Source organism: Parasteatoda tepidariorum, chromosome 8, assembly GCF_043381705.1.
Source record: "Parasteatoda tepidariorum isolate YZ-2023 chromosome 8, CAS_Ptep_4.0, whole genome shotgun sequence".
NCBI lineage: Eukaryota > Metazoa > Arthropoda > Arachnida > Araneae > Theridiidae > Parasteatoda > Parasteatoda tepidariorum.
The window spans coordinates 53,193,758-53,216,076 of NC_092211.1; the positions used below are offsets into that span (position 1 = coordinate 53,193,758).

At 28.4% G+C, this 22,319-nt stretch overlaps 1 protein-coding gene and 1 long non-coding RNA gene across 5 annotated transcripts in view; one reads left to right on the forward strand and one right to left on the reverse strand.

Moving 5' to 3' along the window:
* The first annotated feature begins 1,755 nt into the window (after positions 1-1,755).
* Positions 1,756-15,119, forward strand: LOC139426188 (uncharacterized). Its single transcript, XR_011637381.1, has 3 exons — positions 1,756-1,912; positions 8,984-9,146; positions 14,088-15,119. It is a non-coding gene; the product is annotated as an uncharacterized lncRNA (long non-coding RNA).
* Positions 6,528-22,319, reverse strand: part of LOC107446268 (aryl hydrocarbon receptor nuclear translocator homolog) — a 37,924-nt gene continuing 22,132 nt past the window's right edge. For all 4 annotated transcript variants that reach the window (XM_043043643.2, XM_071184007.1, XM_043043644.2 and 1 more), the window contains 5 exons: positions 19,544-19,685; positions 17,319-17,479; positions 14,835-15,037; positions 11,588-11,672; positions 6,528-8,472 (listed from right to left, as the gene is read on the reverse strand). In XM_043043643.2, coding sequence (XP_042899577.1) covers positions 8,291-8,472; positions 11,588-11,672; positions 14,835-15,037; positions 17,319-17,479; positions 19,544-19,685 — 773 coding nt within the window. In that variant the 3' untranslated portion in view covers positions 6,528-8,290. The remainder of the gene's footprint in view (positions 8,473-11,587; positions 11,673-14,834; positions 15,038-17,318; positions 17,480-19,543; positions 19,686-22,319) is intronic.

A 22,319-nucleotide genomic window follows, 5' to 3' on the forward strand; every position in this document is an offset into this window, starting at 1 on the left:
ACTTCGATAAATAAGTTCAGTACAGAAGGGTATCAGTAGCCTCAACTTTGATCACAGGAGCATAATATTTTGTCCAACTTTGCTTGCCCGAAAAGAATTCTAAAACTATTTGAACAGAATTTAAGCATCCAACAGGATTTTGTAAATAAACATTTGTTTGGAAGCAAAATTATTTGTAAAAATTAAGAAATAAAGACAAAAAAACTACACCGAATCTAAAAATAATATTTATTATGATGTATGCATAAGAAGTTTTTTTTTCAAGCATTTAGTAACTGAATATCCATTTTGTGTATGGAATAAAAAAATAATCCAATTAATTATTAATCAACACTACCCAATCATGCACAAAAATGAAAGGTATCAATACTGCTAAAAAAGTCAAAATTTTTACAATTTTTTCATTATTATTTGACGCTCTTGCTAGTGACTTTACGATATTAAATTAAACAAAAAAATAATTTTAGAAAATTCAACTTATCAACAACAAAAAATGACTATCTTCAATATCATTCAGCGCCAAAAATTATGCTATTGATCGTAACCAACTCATAATGGTCATAATTTACCACAATCAAGCAATTTTTCCAATAAATTAGTAAAAAACTTTTTTTTTTAATTTCAATTACCATTAATTTAACATTATTTATGTTTATAGAAGCACGTTTCAAAAGCATAACTACAAAAAAATGAAACGTGGTTTCAGATAACTTTAGAAATACTAATTCAATTCATTCTTAGTGAAAGTCATTTTCACTAAATAGAGCTGTAAGAACCGTGGTGGCTCAGGGGATAGAGCTCTCGCCTCCCAATGAGGTGACTGTGGTTCGATTCCTTGCCATGGCTGGTTGATTCGAATTCCACTCACGGCTCACACCGACCACAGTTCTGAAGTAAAATATCTTCAGTGGTAGATCATGGGTTAGAGTCCCTTTTTCGTCAGGCTAACGGAGGGAGGTTTTCGTGGTTTTCCTCTGAATGTAACGCAAATGCGGGTTAGTTTAATCAAAAAGTCCTCCACAAAGGCAAAATTTCTCCCAATACTTAATCCTCGAGTTCCCTTGTCTTCTGCAATAGGTTCAAACTTATAAGGCTGCGGAGTTGAACGTTGGTAGCCGTAAACTCAAACTTGGGTCGACTGTTCAACGTCGGTTATGAAATAAAATATAAAATAGAGCTGTAAGCTAGTAAACATCACTGGTGTTATCTTTTAAATAATTGGAAAGAAAAAAAAAAACAGAATTATTAACAGTTTAATTCGCAACAATGCTCAATGTTAATCCTAAGAGAAAAATTTTCAAACCACCCTTCCTTCACACCTCCTGGACTAACTAAAGTTTATTGTTAAATTTGTCCCTTGCAACGGTTTCCTAAATTTCCAGACCCCACCACAAACGAAGGAAGATATATAGTTTGTCTAAAATAAGAACTCCTCCAGGCATTCGTCTGGATCTGAGACGACGGCGACTATGGTAACGAGGTATGACTATTTCAAGTAGTCCTTGGTAGGGTCCTTGGAGTGGTTTCGGATCTGGTCGGCGAGAGAAAGGGAATCTCTTCGGTCTATCGTGTTAGTTCTAGAGTAAAGCTACACTCCTTAAAATGCTAAGCTACCTACCCTCCTAAGCTACCTAATGCTAGCTTTAAGGAAAATCTTTAATTTATTCATTTTGCTATTAATGATACAAAAAATTTAAAGATTTATTTACACTTAATCATTGAATTCGGATTTCAAATTTAATTTTTACAGAATTTCTTGGGGCCGAGATAGCCTGATTGGCAAGGCGCTGAACTCTCGTTCATGAGATCGGAAGTTGAATCCAGCCGGTGGAAGAGTAAATGGTGACTGGTTCACGTTAAATCTCTGTCGGACCACAATGTCCTCCATGTTTCCATAACAAATTGCGCCTCTGTGAGTACTGAATTGGATATTGATCAGGTCAAAATTACAGTCTGCGTATGAATGGATCCGTACAATAACGGGTGTAACATGGGTGAGGCAGAAGTCGAATTTTCGGCCATGGATGGCCCCACTGGAAAACAAGAACAATCGCACCCCTTGTCTTATTGGCTTATTAACAACAACAACCCTTGGCTTTATTAACAACAACAAAAACCATTCGATTTCCTCTAGAAATCTTATTAAAAGACGATTTGACCGCAATTAATTTTTGTCAGACATGAATTTTAGAAAAAAATAGTTAAAATTAATACAACGCTTTAGTAATGGGAAAAATTGTAGATTCTTGAACCATTTAATAATCATTATAAAAGCTGTTTTGTTTTCGCAGTTAAATGAATGTTTAAAATAATTTAATTAAACTTTATATGGAAACAAAGCAAATATTCAATGAAAAATTCGAAATTAGCATTCTATTTGAAATATATTGCGCTTGCACACTAGCTAATTTGATCAGATTCTAATTAATTTACGCTAATAAGGGGTCCTCTTTATTTTTATTAATTCAACTTTAATGTTTAATTACAAATTCAACGTGAATATTCATCATTTCGTTAGAAAACACTTTTAACCATAAAATCAATTAAAAGCCAAAAACAAAATTTTAAAGTTAAACTGTTACCGATACTTTGAATAAGTGTAAATAGTAAATGTCTTAAGTATTGACTTGTCACAAAGAGATACTTTGATGTACAAGAACTAAGACTTCATCTTTAATCAACGTGTCTCAGAATTGTTCTTTCAGCACATTTTTAAAACCAAACAAAAGAATAATCAAGGTACTTATTCATTATTCGGTTTCAACTTATTCACTATACTGAATTTACTCCAGGGCAAATGTAATCTACATGATAATGAGCAGCTGTTCTTATTTTAATTATGTATTTATTACGAACGCTTCGATAATTAGAAGCAGGTATTCGAAAATTAATAAGCTCAACGAAAATTTTCGCCTGATTCGTTGGAAACATTTATCATCCCGTTTAAAAGTAAATTACTTTCGAAAGATGTTTTTCAATTTTTGTTGAGGAATGACAAATCGTTGCAAAATGAACTAAGATAGAATAATAGTATAAATTAAAAGGCAATGAAGAACCTGTTTATATTTTCGTTAAAAGTGCCGAAACGTAGCGAAATTCGAAAGAGAGATTTCGAAATAGAAATGAAATAATAAGCTACTTAAAATTAATTAAGCGAAACTACTTAACTTTAAGCGGTAAGAAACGCACAGTTGGTCGTCTTAAAGTTTTAAATGTGCTTCAATCGTTTCAGATAGCTGTTTGAAATTAATCAAGCAATACAATCTAACTTTCAAAATAGCCTATACTTTATAGAAAAAGTGAGACACTTTAGAACATTTTAATTTTTAGCCAATCAATTAAGCTAGTCAAAAGATATCAATTTAAAAGCATTCTAAAATATACTTTTAAACTTTAAGAAAATCGTTTCAAATTAAGCTAAAGAATCTTATTTATGAAAGAATCTAAAATGTATTGGGTAGTATGAACAATGAGGCGCTTTTTAACGATATTTTTAAATAAAATTTAACAATCGCTTTTTAAAAAAAAATAATTATATTGAAATCTGATTTAAACGTTTAATAATTACGCATATTTTTGGTGACCCTGAACTAATCCGCTATCCGTAAAAATCCGTATCCGTAAAAATTATCTCGCTATCCGTAAAAATTAACAAACTGCAAAATTCTTACATCTTGGCCAACCAAAATTTTTTATTTCTCAAAATTTTTTAAATGTAATTATTTTTGATATACACCACGTATGAACAGAATTAAATATCTTACGAAAGTAGTGGTAGTTGGTGCTTTTTTTTTGTTTACAAAATGTAACTTTTGTTTTTAAACGTAATTATTTTTGAGATACACCACTTATAAACAGAATTAAGTGTCTTACGAAAGTAGTGCTCATTGGTGCTTTTCTTACAAAATGTAACTTTTGTTTCTAAATGTAATTATTTTTGAAATACACCACTTATAAACAGCATTAAGTGTTTTACGAAAGTAAAGCTCATTTCTTTTACAAAATGTAACTTTTGTTTTTAAATGTAATATTTTTGAGATGCACCACTTACAAACAGAATTAAGTGTCTTACTAAAGTATTGTTCATTGATCTACATAATCTTTAAAAACTTACTTATCAAAGAACTCCTTAACTTTTTAGGAGAGATTTTAACCAAGTTAAAATTTTGTCTTCTCTCTATGAATGTCTAAATTTAATCAAAAGTATTCTTGATGAACAAGCTTTAGCTATTAATATCATTTGAATCTATCAAAATGGGAATCTTATAAGTATATTATATATATATATCATATATATATCATAATATACTTGTTCCTATTAAAAATTAAAAAGCTGAAATGAAAGAATTTTTTTTCTTCTTTCTGTTACTTGATTNTAATATTATATAAATCACTAATTTCAGATTGAATCTTGGTATTTAATTTTAGAGCTCATTAGGATAATATTGATCATACATGAGAAAGTTGCTTTTAAAAAGTAACGAGTAAATGTATAAGTACTTTAAGAAAGAGTTACAAGCAAGAAGTTTTGCTTTTAAAAAGTAACGAGTAAGGAGTACAGAAAAAGTACACTTACAGGCAAGAAAAAAGTACCGATTTTAAAGAACATTCGAAGTATTCGTAAATTTCATTAAAAAATGTTAGAAAAATATGTTTTCAATACATTAAATTTTAATTTAAAAGGTATAAAATTTTGAATTTCAGGAAATGTTACAAAGTTCAATTGAAATAGTGAACGTTAAAGGAAACTATACAAGATATCGAAATTCATTGTTTGCATATCAAACGGAATTTTAATTTACTCAATTTTAAAACTATTAAATCTTCAAACATTTTGTTTTTACTTCCAGAAATTTCAGGAACAAGTTAATTTGTTGAACAATTTCGATATCATCATAATTTATAAGAGAGGCTCTGCTGTTATAATCGATAAGAGATGGTTCTGCTGTTATGAATGTTTCATAGTGACAGCTGGTTTCGGTGGTTTCAGAGAGGTTAGATAACTGTCAATAATATTTAGTTTTTATCGCTTTGAGTTTCATACAAAAACACTGTTAATTACTTTGTTGCATAGGTCAAATTTTGTGGTAACTAAGCAGCATTTGTAGGAAGTTTTATGTTTCTGCCTTAATTGGAAGAAAAGTGCAGCTGAAGCGGATCGAATGCTCCAACTGATAAATCATGTAGGGAATGATTTCGACGTTTGAAGAATGGTGAGTGGTGTTGTATACTATGGACTGCTACAACCTGACGATTCCATTACGGGCGATCGGTATAGGCTCCAATTGAGTCGTGCATTACGAGAAAATCGGCCGGAATACGAGCAAAGACATGACTAAGTTATTCTTCTGCATGATAACATTCGGCCTCATGTTACAAAAAATTATTTGGAAACGCTCAAGTGGGACATTTTACCGCACCCGCCGTATTCACCTGACATTGCTCCTTTTGATTACTGGTTGTTCCGACGGATGCAGCATGATTTCGCAGGTCACCGGTTCACTTTATTCGCAGAAATCGAAAATTTGCCCCTCACTTGAATTGCCTCAAAAGACGAGACATTTTTTCGAGATGGAATTCGAAAATTGCCTGAGAGGTGGGAAAAAATAGTAGCCAGCGATGGATAATACTATGATTAATATGTTCATTCATTTTGTTCAAAAATAAATGCATTTTTGAGCACACAAGAAAACCGACTGAACTAACTTGTACTCCCAATGTTATTTAGTTTGTCAATTTGTGTTAATGACTTTGGTTTTCTTCTGTTGTGCTGATACTTTTTATTCTCTTATGAGGTAATTTCATCTTAACATATTCTCTTCAAATATATATAACATAACAGGGATATGGGATGGAAACACTTCCATATTTTTTCACATTTTTTGACAAATATGGAGAGAGAAATTTTATTTAAGTATATTTAGGTCATGCGATTTCTCATATATATCATTACAATTTAAGCTTTTAAAGTTTTGACGGACTGGAAAATAATTATGAAAGAAAAATAGTGTTATTGAACATCCTATGTCTTTAAAGTACAACAGTAATAAGCTTGTAACTTGCATCAATTACTTTTGTTATCATATGCAAAGACTGTACATACCTAAGATTCTCATAACTTCGCAAACCTAGATTAAATACTCATAAAGATATGAACATTTTAAAAAGAAATAATTATTTAGCCTTATGTTTTATAACTGCTTTAATATTAAATAAAATTAAAGAAAATATTATTTTAACTGCAGAAATATTAAATAAAATTTAAGAAAATTGTTAGTGTCATTTTTAGTTTATAATAAAAATATCATTTTAAAACATGAAAAAAATTCATTAAAAATTGCCTAACCAACATAACCTAGGATAAAACTGTAATTTCTTTCCCGCTAATACTATCTAACAGCTATGTGACCCACAGGTTTAGTGAATTTATTGATAGACTATTGTTCCCAAAAGGTTGAAGGGCCCAAATGCAAAGCATCTCAGTAGAAAATATGATGACTACACCGATTAAAAATGAATTGGACAGATTTATAAATGACATTTTATTTTTACGAACAAACCAAACATGTATATAAATATGTCAAACATACAAAAACAAATAAATAAATATCAAAAAGTATATAGTAAACAAGTAATTTGCGAACGGACATCAAATAAATACCTTTTCCAAAATAATTACCCCTTTTTGTAACATAGTTTTGATAACTCCAGAAATATTTTAGTATGTTTCATTCTGGAAATTAAAACAAGATATATTGCAACAAAAACGATGAACATTACCATGAAACTGTTAAATGTCGCTTATGAGGCTATGCGTTGACGAATGTGTTGATGGCACTCAACTATATCGACTAACATAAAGCAATTAAATTTTATTAACATCAAACATGACATTTTATTTATTTAAGTATTTAACTTTTAATTTATGTATTCAAATGATTACCTTAGTCATAAAAATTATATTTTATAGATTGATTACATTATTTGTTAGCTAAGAGACTGTGTTTCATGAGAATAAAATCATTTCCGCAACCAAGAAGCGCATAGAAAAAAAATAGATATTATGTATACATTTCAGTACATAGTTATGAAGTTTTCAAGCTTGTAATAATAGATTCATCCAAATTTCTTTCTATACTAAGTAAGTTTTGCCCCAGAAACAAGATAACATAACTGATTTCATAATAATATTCTTGTCAAAGACTAAAATACATTTCAGTTGACTCAGCATGTTCACCGCAAATAATATAATTTTCTTAGTTTAGCACATTTATTAAAATAATTTGAACGTTAAATTATTTTAACAACAGAGAATAAATCTAACTGGGTGATGAATTTAAAAATAGGAAAACAAATTTAATTTGTTTTCCTAAAAAATGAGATTCATTTGTTTATTTTTAAAATGTTGTGAAGAGATTACAAGATATAAACAAAATTATTTGTGAAATTAAATAAGTATTACTGGAATAGGCTAATTATCAATAATTAAAATATGTTTATACAAATGAAACTTATCTATAAATCCTCTTTGGACAACGAAGACAAATGTTTGATACCTTACTTATAGATAAAAAATAATTATCACTAATAAATAATCCCTATTTAACAAAACAACAATCACTTGAAAGATATGTTATAATTGTTTTTTTAATTTGTTCGCTTTAAGGCTGTTGTCTGGAGAGTCATATGAAATAATGATTTATCTATAAACTAGTATGCTATTTTTACAACTGCTGTGAGTTTGTGATAGTTAGGTTAAGTTTTGTCCATCTTTTTACTAACCTGCCATGGTAATAAGAAAATGGTGGAAAATATCAATCAAAACTGCATTTTTCGAGCTCTTAAAAATAGACAAATTTGAGATTCATTCATTGATTTCAATTATTTTTATCTGGGCCAAAGCTTTAAAAATTTAAAAACAAACAAGTAATTCAAATATTTAAAAATTATTCAGTCTAGACTTTTTTCTTTCTTTTAGTAAGAATAGTTTAAAAATTAAATCTTTGCTTTAAGTTATAGGCTCTCAAAATGTGACTTTATTTTTCGAGGCAAAAAAGCCTTAAGGGACCCATTTTATTATAAAATATTCGAAAATCAAGAGCTTTGGGGTTTTTAGGGTCTTTATAAATTCACAGTAAATATTTAAAAACCCAGAGATTATAGAACCATAACATTAAAAGATATGTATTTAAAAACATATTTTATCATATGCCAGTAAGCATGTAACAAAATATACTAAAAATGAATTGATGCGACAAATTGATACATATTTTTCTTTCCTTTAAGACAATCACGTAGGGTAAGTATTGAACATTGATAACTCATCAAATGAAGATGTCCCACTCTGGTCTAATACTTGAAGCATTTCTGTAAACTCTTGCCTGGGTCTATTTTCATCAGTGCCAAATGTGTGTGGATGGCTACCACTAGATGAAGAATCAGGGGTTCCAGGGTCTTGCCAACCCCATGTCCCTAAACAAGGATAAAAAAAAGTAAAACAAGCATTAAAAAACATTTAATAAAAAGGTCTTATTCTAATTTTAAAAGTATGAAATATTATTATCTACATTTATGGTGATGGCATTTAAAATATTCAAGAACTATTTGCTTACACGCTGTGTATGAAAAATAAGTTTTCCCTCTCAAAGTATATTTTAAAATCAAAAAGAATTTGATATTATATAAGAAATGAAGCTAATCAAATAAATATTAGTAAAAATATATAATTTTTAATATATTTTAAAAAAAAAAATTTTTTTTAAATTTTATTTAAAAAAAAATTATTTCTATACCTGGAAACATTTGAGTAATACTACTTAAAATTTTAATTCTTTAAACATGAGGAAAATTCTAAACTGATACTGATGAATTCGATACTGATTGCGTGCTTTAACTATAAAAGCAATACACTTCTTGTTCACCATTATTGTCATAAAAGTCTACATTGAAAAGCTTAAATTTAATTTCTGCTCATTATTCGCAGATTAAAAAAAAAAACTACAAAGTGATGAAAAGATTAATGACTAACGGCTCAGGCTAATCAAAAAGAAGTGAAGAGTTACCTTCTGAATGCAAAGAAAGAGATTGGTCGAAGCTGGAAAAAAAGCCCAATTGAATTTGGAGACCCAGGAGTAAAGACGTATAAGGTGAGTGGCATGCATTTAGAATGATTAATATTTCATGTTACAATTTTATTTATAATATGTAATCAGAATACGTGAAATTTAAAGCTTGAATTAAATATCCCAGAGTGCAAATATGTTTAGTTTCAGAATTGCTTTAAAAGAATAATTAATTTAAATAAGTTAATGGCTACTACTCTGCATGTAATGTAGTTAGGTGTAAGCAGAAAACAGTTAATTAGTATTAATTTTATCAAATGCTTAATATACTATTAGCTTCGAAACACTGGTGCCAATGACATATCACAGCATTTAATTTTTTTTTAAATTAAAATGCTAGGCAATATTGGAAATAGTTTTAAAATGATATGTGCAGTTTTCTATCTTAGTGTCATTATCTGAAAGAATAATTTCAATGTAAAAGTAATTTGTTTTAAACTAGGCTAATTTGTTTAAAATGTATAATTATTTCTGTTTCGTTTTAATATGATGAACAAAAAATTAACATATCTACAACAACATTTTTTTTTTTTTTTAGTTCTGCCACGTGCATCTAGAGTTAATAATTTTGAAATTGTTTTATCAGAATACATTAAGCCTAAATGCATCGAAGGCATCATCGATCTCCAGACTGTGTGGAAGAATGGGGAAAAAATACTTGCTCAAATAACTCCAATTTCATAAATTTATTACCGAATGTCGTGGCGATACGGATAAGTTAACCATTATTGAATTTCTAAATAAGCTCAATCAGATAGCTCTCTTATGGTCAATAGTCAAAGCAGGAAATTTTAACTAGTTTTTATTTTCATACATACTTAATGTACTGATAATTTCGAAACATAAGTATTCATTTATTTTATAGAAAAAAATCTTCAGTGTACAACCTAATACCAGGAGTTATATTTACCTAATACCAAACAGTTTGTACCTAAGAGCACATTCTAGAACACTGTTCAACTTATATTAGTTGAAATGTTTCAATTTATTGAAAACTGAAATGTTTTTTTCGTGATTGAACAATAAGCATCATACATTTTCTTCAGGATAAATTCAGACTTTTATACAGCATTTTATTGGAAACTAAAAGCATAACAAAGGATTAGAAACCCCAGATCTAGTCACATGTGTCAAAAAATCTAACCTAATCTCAAGATTACAATTATTATTTATAATAAATATCACAAATTATAAGGAAATATTATAAAATACATTCAAGTTATTTTTTACTGATACAATAAGTTACATGACTTTAATTGAATGTCATGAGTCATGAGTTTCTGTCATGAGTTTCTTCATTGTTATTTTTCAGATATCCTTTTTGATTTTTCAACATAAACAAAACACCAAAATAAACAGACACAAAAATATTTAAATTAATCTCAAAACTAACAGTTTTGGCTATAATCAGAAACATTTATAATTTCAGAAAATTTTCAATGCAGACCTGATATAAATCATATTTGATTATCAAGTAAATGCATCAAAAGCTAATAATGTCCTCAGAAAATAAGCAAACTTGAGTTTTATTACTTCTTTGATTCTTAATAAAAGTAATTGTTTCTCCTTTTTCAAATTTTAACGGTTAAGCATTTAGTTTATCATATGAATAAATTTAAAAAATAAAGCTTTTGTGTTANCCTCAGAAAATAAGCAAACTTGAGTTTTATTACTTCTTTGATTCTTAATAAAAGTAATTGTTTCTCCTTTTTCAAATTTTAACGGTTAAGCATTTAGTTTATCATATGAATAAATTTTAAAAAAAAAGCTTTTGTGTTAAATTTTTAATACAGAAGATCTATATAAAAATAAAAAATCGTCATTATTTAAATGTCTAAATTTCTTTTTTTTTTTAACTTTCATAAAAACAAAAAATAATCTTTAATTTAATGGATTTCAAGGTGTTTCCAGTAAATGAAACAATTTTTTGCTTTTTTACTTATTTCCTTAAACAAAAATCATAATGTATTGCGTTTAGCAAACTAATTTATTACTACGAATTCCAAAATTAAAAACAAAATTTCAAAAGATTTGGTAATTTTAAAATTAACAACTCTTTTTTTTTATACAAACGTTGAATTATAATTTCTGGTTTGGTTTCAACTATTTCATGCATTTTTCTGCATTCAAGTTTCTTACATTTTAATTAAAATGTAATGCATTTTAACTGGAAATTACATTTTGTTTCGATTTTTTAATGAAAATTAAGGTGTTTTTTCTTTTCTATTTCCCCGAAATGTACTTTAAAATCGTTACTTTTCGGTTTTGTACTTGTACTCCTTACTGATTACTTTTTAAAATCAAAATGTTTTACTTTTTGCGCATTACTTTTGCCCAAGGTACTTGTACTTTTACTCGTTACTTTTTTAAAGTAATGTTCTGATGCATGCCATACAATTGGGTATTATCAATGTATTAAAATAAAACTTATAGTTTTGTGAAAATTAACAAGAAAAGAATAATACTTCTAGGTGGAAGTGTAGATCCCATCTGTGTATATGTCACACTAGACAAATTTCCATAGTTTGGATTATAAGCTTCTGAGCTGAGCTATAAAAAAAAATCAAATTAGAAATGAGCAAAACATATACTAATTAAGTTAACTTGCACTAATACACAATACAATTTACAACTTACTGTAAGCAAATTAAAAAACTTTTAACTATATTTGTGTATTTTACTGCACTAAAAACATTTTAATTGTTTGTTACACTTAAAATTATATTAAAACATTGTTTGTATTCATTAAAATTGAAATTCTTAATAAATAAACACGACTTTGAAGCTATTGTGTGCAGCTATTAATTTTTAGGACAGCTCTAATCGCTTCAGATAGTGTTATGGGAATTACATACCCTTCATACCCTTTTTAATATGATTTAAAGTACCACTTATACTTTAACAGGCTTGTGAACTATGCTTTAAGTATTGCAAAAACAACTTTTGAAGTGTTCTTCAATGGTGACGAGGTTTCCCTTGGTATCTTTTAACTCTAAACTTTGTTTCAATTTTTTATTAGGTTTTAGCACTGAATTTTCCCTCATTCTCTCTTCATAGATTTTTCTCATATCAAAAATTGAAAATTTTAATGAAAGAACACGTTTATTGAAAACATCAGCATTCAGAAACTGAACTTAAACACTAACCAGTCAAAGACTGGTTATTGCATGTTGTATTGTACTGTAAAGTGTATTGTGTTGTTATTTCTAATGCCACTTGAAAATGCCAGTAAGCCTGGTTCGTGAAACCAAGCAAATTTAAGGCAAAGGGTGCGTTTCCCATTTTTCAGTAGTGACCAGGAATACAACACGTTACAGCTTGTTTACAGGATGTATCCATTCATACAACTATTCAGGGTCTTTGAGGTTGGTGAAACTTAACTCTTATTCAAACTCCCTGATTTGAAATTTAGCAACTTGATAATTTTACCTAACTAATCGAAAATCAGTTCCCAAATTATTAAGATTTTGATCAAATTTGCCACCTCAAAGACCTTATTGCTGATATTAATGTTTGGGTTATTTATCAAATCTCATGTTAATGTGGTCTAAGGTACATTGAACAAACTAACTAACTTGCTATTTGTGAGTCATTCTGAAACATGCTAATAATTTAGTTAGTGATCTTTCTAGTATCTATTGTAATATTTGGAAGTCTATTTTAATTTAAATTGTTGCACCCTGGGGTTCCTGCAAAATCCTCTCACACCTGTTCTTATCAAAACTTGTTCTTCTGTCCCTATTGGCTAAATTACTTTGTATCTTTGTATGCGTGCACACAGTGGAAGGTACTTGTTTATACGACTAAAACCGTAGTATGTCCATTTAGGTACTTTCATTTGTTCTTTATTTATAATTTTTTGCTTCAGTCTATAAAGCAAAAAGTATGCCTTATCCTTTGTTGGTTATGTAAAAGTGTTTATAAGGAAAGTTCTAAGCTTTCCAAATAATAAATAATAAAAATGTCTGCTTCAAATTTTCAATTAATAAAATAATGCGCCCACAAAGCTCAAAAATGAACAGTGGATTCTAGCCCACTGAAATTAAAGTCAGACCACCATGAAATAATACCAACAATTGATCTCGGGTTAATTTGGTTTTCTGATCTGTGTTTCTGTCTCAATCTCATCACTGGTCTACTTACTGGTCAATCTACTCATGTCTCAATATTTCATTCCCACTATGAATATCATATACATTCTCTGTAATTTTTTATTAAATTTCACTTTAAAAGCTTTTTTTTACTTGCAATACTTTAGACCATCTGCTTATATTAAAAGAAAGTAAAGAGATGTTTTTTTAAACAAAATGATTACATTTTGGGTTAAATTCAAGGCCTTTTTTAATTAATTAAAAAATTGAAATACTATATTTGTTAAAACAAATTAGCATTTAATTTTATAATTTGTTAGATGAATCTATATGAACTCGTGAAATCTCCGACAGTCGATGATAGTGCACCCGCTGTAGTGAACCTGTCTGAGCCCCCAATTATATAATGTTATTTAAAACACTTATAGTGAACAGCTGACAAATTGATAGATCAGTTCCAGTGGATTCAAATTTCCAGTCCTCCAACTTTTAACTTACAAATGGTCATATTCCTGTGGAGGACAATTTACCAATAATTCCGTAGCTAGAAAAACATGTAATAAACATTACATTTTTCAAAGGAATGTTACGGAGCAATTTGAATGTTGTAATCAGTGTGCACTTTTGGTACTGCTATTGATGATGACTTTGTAACTGAAATTAAACAACAGAACGAAAATTTTATTTTCTTCAAAAAAGAAATTAATGACAAGAAAATGAAATTTTGACACCATCTTGCTGAGAGTAGACAAAAAAAAATTGATAAACTCTACTTAAAATCAAATTGCAATCAACCAAATATCACTAATTTCCTTCATGTATAAAATGTAGAGTCAATATGTAAATGTATATTTAAAAAAATTTTTTTTTTCAGTTTATCTACAATAGGACCTCAGGACACAGTCATTTTTTGGTTTAACCACTGACTACAGAAAGGCTCCAGTGTGTCCCTTGATGAAGTACTGTTTTTGCGAACATACATACCTTTAGAATTTTGCTTTTGGTTTTTAACTTTTTATTTAAATTGTTTAAATAAGACAAATTTGGTTTTAGCTGCTTTTAGCGCTTTTCCATTTGGAATTATTATTTTAAAGTTTTTTGTTCTTAAAATTTGCTTAAATCAATTTCATACTTTGATTGGATAAAAAATATTACCTAACTCTGTGATCAAAGATTTAATGCATCAACTTCATCTAAGAGTACTAAATTTTATCTGTAACGCAAACATTGTGCACTAGCTTAACTGTTCGTCACTTTAAAAAAAATAGCAGATATTTTTAAGCAATCTTTATTTCTAGAAACAATAAGTCAAAAAAAAAACATTACAATGTTAAATCATTTACATGAAACACATACTTTCTGCACTTCTGTATCTGCACTTTCTGCAGTGTTCCAACCTACAAAAATATAAATCTTCCAGCCTAAAGAATCCTTTTCTAAAGAGTAATAGGCTTTGAATGACTGTTCAAGAGGAAAAGGGCATCATTTCCCTTTGAAAGACTATCTGATGAATTTTTAGGGTGATACATACAAAACATGAAATATCCAGAATTTTGAAATAAACATTAATCCTTGTTTAAATTGCTGAAAATAAATGTAATCCATAGCTAGCAAATATTACCTGCGGAAGAGTAGTTTGAACCCAGATGACTGGAGGAGATTCAGGAGCACTTACATCAATATTGGAAGATGTTGGAGATTGAGATGAAATTACTTTTGAACTTTCATTGCTATTTGATACTGAGTAGTTCAGTCCATAATACTGAGGGTTTTGATAGATAGCTTGATTAGAACTAAGTTGCCTTTCATTCATAATTTGTGTTTCTACAAAAGAAAAAATAATTATGTGATTTAGAATTAATAAAAAATGTTGTCTCTTGGAATGAAACAAAACGATATAAAGAAATTTATATTCGTTTCACATTACAAAATGATTTAAGTTGTTGTAAAATGAATAGAATAAATATTAATAGCATGCAAAAAGAATGGGAAAGTAAAGACCCCTTTAACAAACTTTCAAAATTAAGAAAGTTGGTTTGAAAAAGAAAAATTCAAAAATATATGTCAGCAGTAGAAATGCAGAGAAGTTCATAAAAAAAAAATTTCTCAAACAATGTAAATGTGACCGTCAAAGTATGAAATGCCTGCATTATATATAATGCCTGAGATTTTTAGGCAAAGTAAGAAATATTGATGTTTCTTCTAATCTATCGTGAGTAAGTATTAAAATATCAAATAAATGTAATTATATCCAGGAATAAATTAATATCAAATCGGATGTAATAAATATTTCGGACATTCACCAAAACGCCTATGTGATTGTCAACATTCACCAGTGAAAGTCAACAACCACCGATTTCGGTCATTCACAGTAATATGCACACCATTTACATAATAACTTCATCAGGACGTTTATTTCATACTTTGCCTAAATAGCATCCGGCATTATATATAATGCTTAGGCAATGTGTGAAATATAAATCATTTCATACTTTGCCGGCTAGTTTTAGGCATTATATATAATGCCGGTAACATAAACAAATAAAAAATATTATTAAGGAAATAAGATAAATGCTTTCAAATATGAATTTTTTCAAAATTAACTTTTTTTAATCCTGAATTGGCAAAAATAAAATTACAACACTTAAAACTGTTTATAAATGACAAGAACTCACATAAACATTATGAATAACACTGAAAGGGGAAGGGGGAGGAAACTAACCACTTCTAAAACAAGATCAATTTAAATGTCAAATTTTTAATAACAAGCACATTTTTTGTAACAAGATTGCTTGCTAAATGTCTGACATTTGCTAAATGCACAGTTTAAGCAATACAAAAAAATTTATTGTTGATGGTTTAAATAAAAAATTTATATTGATAATTATAAGCATAGCTATTTATATTTAGATCAACCTAGCAAAAATTTTCTTAACAATAAATAACTAATTATTTGTTTGTTAGTTTCTATAAATTGTAAGAACCTTACTTCAGTTATGAATAAAAGATAATTCACATTCTGATAATCTCTTTCTAGAGCATTAAAACTTATCAAAAAATACTGTTACAATGGGAGTTATTTTTTCCACAAAATGTACACAGTATTTTGTTCACTTTTACAACAAATTTTTTTTTTAAATTTTTATTGTTTACAAAAATATTATAGTCAAAGGAATCTTTATCTATATATAAACTTAAAGCCCGAAAAATATTTTTATGTGCATACAATATAATATTTAATGGGATACATAAACTGGCTATTTAATAATGAACTATGATGCATCTTGCAAAAAAAAAAAAAAGATTAATAATTTTTATTAAGCTTTTTTTTATTTTGTATGTCTCCTATAGTTACAAATATTAATTTCACAAAAGTGTATCACAGTAATAAGTTTTTATTATTATTATTAAATAAAAATCTTATTAAATGACATTAAAATAATCTGGTTGTGGCTATATGCAAAGATGTTATTTCTTTTAAAGTAATAAATTCAATAATAAAGACTTATGACTCTAAAAGTAAGAGTATCATTAAGCAAAATTAATAAAACTACAAAGTAATTTTCTATTTAATAATAAACTATGGATGTATTATTATTAAATAAAAATCCTACTAAATGACATTAAAATATTTTGATTAAGATCATGTGTAGATGTTATTTCTTTTAATAATTTTAAAAAAAGTAATAAATTTAAAAAAATAATAAATTCTAAAAAAAAAAGACTTTTGGCACTAAAAGTAAGAGCGATTTTAAGCAAAATCAATAAAACTACAAAGTAATTTTCTATTAATCAACTGCGCAAATTTTACCTTTAAAATATTGATTGTTTCAACAAAGTACCTGTACAAAACTGTCATTTTTCTGTAACTCAAAATAACATTTTAGAAGAGTCTAGAAAAATAAATAAAATGTTTACAGTCTGGAGAAACTTTAGGTTTCCATTTCATAAAATGCAATTTTCATGTTTCAAAAGATGTACCAAAGGAATGCTATTCAATTAGTTCAACAGTTAAACACAAAAACCTACTTACAATGCAATTTTTATGGATTAATGATGAAATAAAAAAGATCTTATTAGTTTATTAGAAAAAAATATGTTTTACCAGGATGATGTGCAGACGGTACAACAGAATGAAAAGCATTTGATTTAGGGTGACTATAATTAAGTTCTGCACCGTATTGATTTTGCTCATTCTCTTTTGCTAAACTGGGAACTTGATCAGATCCGGAGGTAGAAGTTTCTTGTTGATTATGAAGATTTCGACTGAAAATTAAAAAGCATATTTAATTAAGAAATGTTTTTTAAATATATATAAAAACAATAATACTTATAAGAGTGAAACTAAAAACTATCTTATGCAAAGGAAAAGCTACAAAGGGACTTACTGATAAACCTAATTTTCAGATGGATTAAAAATAATTATATGTGCCCGAACATGTTGTATGTTTGCATATCTAACTATATTCCTAACATGTCAAAATAGGATTTAATATTTGGCACCTGTTTTCAATAAAAGTCATGAAATAAAATATTTTCTAACAATCTCATGCATTCTTGACACAGTACTTTAAATTTGAGTATAAAAAAAATACAAGGGGCTACTTTTAAATCCAGGAATGATTTAAAAGATGTCTAGAAAATATTATGTGAGCAACATACCCATTTAATATGTTCTACGTAACCAGTTGATGTAATACACTTCTGCTTTAAACATTTAAAAATACTTAGAGATCTCTTTCAACATCTTTGTAACTAAAATGTCATAAATTTTTTTGATATCTTCAACATAATTGATACAAGAAATAACTGGTGCACCCAACTATAACTCTGAGAACACAAGGTAAGCATTACTTTTGATGTTTCTGACTTTATACAATTTTGAACCAATCCTATCAAAAGAATGAAAAGATAATGTACTGCCTTTATACTGCAAAGCACAAAGCAAGTACTTAGAATACCAATAAATGAGCTTTGGCCCCTTTTCCTAAAAATTTCACATAGAAAATTTATCAACCAAAGACTTAGTGCCTGAAACAGAAATAATTGATATAGTTCTTAAACTAACTTCTAACAAATTTTGCTAACACAAATAAAGATATCACTATTTAAAGAGAAATCTTTCATACATCAGTGTTCGCGGTGTTATACTTATTTTCTAGTTTATGAGACAAATTTTTATCTGGTTTAGTATTTTAAGAGAAGATTCCAGAATACAATCAATGATAAAACAAATACACAAATAAAAGATCACTGATCAAGAAGAAAGAGTTTTGGGGGCTGAATATAAAGTGCACACTGGTTCATGCACTTACTATTTATCTTGGTATAAATCAATGATATAAACATAGAGTTAGATATGAATAACTCTGAATCAATTCACCGCTTTCAAAAACAATTTTTATTGTGCCATATACAATTAATTTAGAATTTTTAATCATATTTTTACATATAGGCATTATTTGCAGGAACAATACTTTAAATAACTTTCAGAAAAAAAATTTGTGATTAAAAACATAATTTATTCAAGAGTATTTAAAAAAAATACAATTCTGAGTATTTCATAAATATTTTTCAGTGGTCAGCTTATACACTCAACATACCAGAAATTTGCTGAGTTGTAATCAAAAATAGGGGGCCTAAGGTTCTGAGACTCCAGGCGAAAAGTTCGAGAATTAGCAGTCCTCGAGGAAGAAAAACAATTTCGCTATCACGTTTTCTTAGAAAACAATAATAACGCATAAAAATATTCTCATGTTTACGACAAAGTAACCCAATGAAAATAAATTACTTAAGCTTTGAGGCAATATGAAAAATTTGTTTGAAATGAGATTTTTGGAATGAGTAAAATTTTTTTAATGAGTTTATCGCTTTTCTTCAGAACTAAACAAGTAAAAATAGTGCATTTGTTTTTGAACTGAGTAGGGGATTCATATCTTTCTCATCATCACTTGAACATGTGAGGGAACCAGGATCTTAAAGCATTTGTGCAAATATGGATTTGTGTGTTTGCATGATGTTAGAAATGAACCTTTTTTTAACAAAAAAATTACCGATCAACTCCTCGATAGATATCATTAAAATTCTTTGTTATAATTTCTCTAGTGATTTGCTTTCTGAAATTATCCTAAATGCCTTTTTCTGATTTATCTGTTAATACATAAAAAAAAATTCTTATTTGAATTTTGTCATAACACGATCTGACTGCCTTTAACTACATGAAAATAATTTAATAATATTATATATCAGCCTTTATGTATAAATTGCTTAAAAAAATTAAAAGCTATTAAAATTTAAAATAATTTTAATACAAAATAAGTGTAAACTTACTTATGCACAGCCACTATATATTCCATTTCATTTGTGTATGGATTGAGAAAAACAAAACTACTGGTTCGGAGCCAAATCCATTGTTTATTCTTGTCTTGAAATCGATACATGACAGACACCACTTGCCCCTTCAATTTTAAAACTATATTAAAAGTACAAAATGTTATTTAAATAAAATAAGATGTATTTTCTGATAACCTATGCCTTTAAATTGAAAGTAATTTTTGTTTTGAAAGTTTGAAATAAATAAAATCTGAGGATTCACTCAAATAGAAACAAAAAAAACCTGGAAAAGGTAGAAATCAAATCATAAAGTTTAATATTTTTTAATGACGATAAAAACAGTAACTTAAACCAATCTATTGATAACAAAACAGATGTGGAGAAAACATGATACTAAGTCTAAATAATTACTTTTAACTCAGACAGAAAAATAAATATACAATCAAACTCGCCTATTAAATTTCCGTTTGACATCCTGGAATTAATGAGGAAATTTCTTAGAAATATCTGATTTAATATTAAAAGGAGTGCATAAAACTTTGTTAGACCCAAATTATGCTTATAATAACAAAGAATCACTCAATCTGTTAAAGTTGCAGGTTGTTGATCCATCAGGGTGCGTAGCCAAATTATTCAACAAAAAATAAGCACCTTTTAAGCACTAAAAAAATATTTTTAAGCACTTTAAAAAAATATCATAATTAGGTACGGTTGGAAAGTTTTTGACAATTGACGGTTTTATCTAACAGTCATGCCGAAAAGAAAAAAAACTTTTGGCATTATTTTTGACATTTGTCAAAAATTATGAAATTTTGAATCATGTAAAACGAAAAAATAAGCACTTTTCAAGCACTCAAAAAATATTTTAAGCACTTTAAAAAAATATCATAATTAGGAAGGCTTGGAAAGTTTCTGACAATTGACGGTTTTATCTTGTTTTAACAGTCATGTCAAAAAAAAAAACCTTTTGGCATTGTTTTTGACAATTGTCAAAAATCATGAAATTTTGAATCATGTGAAACGAATGGCGTTTTCATACGCTTCGGACTGACAATACGCCGAAATAGATTGAGGTTGAATGAATTGTGAAAAACCTGAATAGAACCATGTGAACTGCGTCTTTTTGGATAATTTGCAGCGAAAATCAACATGGTAAAGGAAAAGAGTAATTTTGAAAAAGGCGAAATTAAGCACTTTTTAAATACACCCAATGAAAAAAGCACCTTTAAAGACTTTTAAAAAACGAAAATAAGCACCTTTAAGAACTTTTTAAAAACGCTACGCATCCTGTCCATAAATAAGGATCTGTAAGAGGTATTAGCTATAATTAATATTTTCCATACTACTCGCTCTTTCTGTGCCTTCCTAACTAAATGTTAGTAAAATTCATAATATAACTTAGCAAATGAATAGAATGAACTAATGGATTAATAATCTAACTTAACAAATGGAGAAAGATGGAACAAATGGATTTAATAGCAATAAAAACTTTCTTTCAATGCTTATTGATAAGTTGATTCAAAGTTAAAAATATTAGTAATTAAATTTAATTTAAAAAATTTTTGATTAATTTTTATAAATTATAGCTTTTAATTTTGATAATTTTGGCAGATTCTGGGTTAACAAGTACCCTGTTTTAAGATTTAAATTTTCTCTTTCCTTAAGTTATTATTATTTTTTTAAAAAAATTAGACAGTAATAATATATCCCGAAAATCAGGGGTGGATCTACCTAAGGGCTTTTTGGGCTGCAGCCCAGGGCCCCGTGGATACAAAGGGCCCCAGTCCCCACTGAAAACAATAGGTGATATTTTGAATTTAAAAAAAATATCTAATATTAAAAAAAAACTATTATAAGGTTGGCAACCCCGAGATCAATCAACTCGTGCATGTGTGCGTCTATCGAACGGAACGGGAAATTCCCCATCGCTTGTTTTTGGCCAGTGTATTTTTTCGTGTCTATTACGGGGGACTTCCCGCCGAGCCGCTTAACGCCCACGTAATTTTTTTTCCGCACTTCTGTTCTCGTCGTCAAAGTGACAAACTTGTTTAGTTTACTAACTTGTTTAAAAAATCATGAAGATTCTAATGAACATAAGAAACCAATGTTAGTGTGGTTGACACGAAAAGAAAATAGATCTGTTTTAGACAAGCAGCTTCAGAAACAATTAAGAGAAGAAACAGAATATTATCACTATGTCCTAAAACAGGTTATTGCAGTGGTCAAATTTTAAGTATAAGGGACTTAGCATTTAGAGGTTCCGAGGAAGTATTTGGCTCTCCACATAATGGTAATTTTATGGGTGCTCTGGAGCTATTGGTAGAGTTCGATCCATTCATTCGTAAACACATTGAACAACGAGAGCTGCGACCAAAATCGATAATATCGTACTTATCAAAAACAGTATATGAGGAAATAATTGAGATTATGGGCCAACAGATAATTAAACAAATTATAACTCAAATAAATAACGACGACACAAAGTATTATTCAATTGTGATGGATTCTACTCCAGATCTATCTCACAATGATCAACTTGCTATTGTATTACGATACTGTTTTCGGGGAAAAGTGTATGAAAGATGTGTATCCTTCATTAAAATTAGTAGTCATACTGGCTTACATTTATTTAATATTCTACAAGACTTTTTAGAAACAAATCGATTACTACTGGATAATTGCAGGAGACAATCTTATGACAACGCTGCTAATATGGCGGGTCACTACAATGGTGTACAAGCACTACTAAAACAAAAAAATAAATCCGCGGATT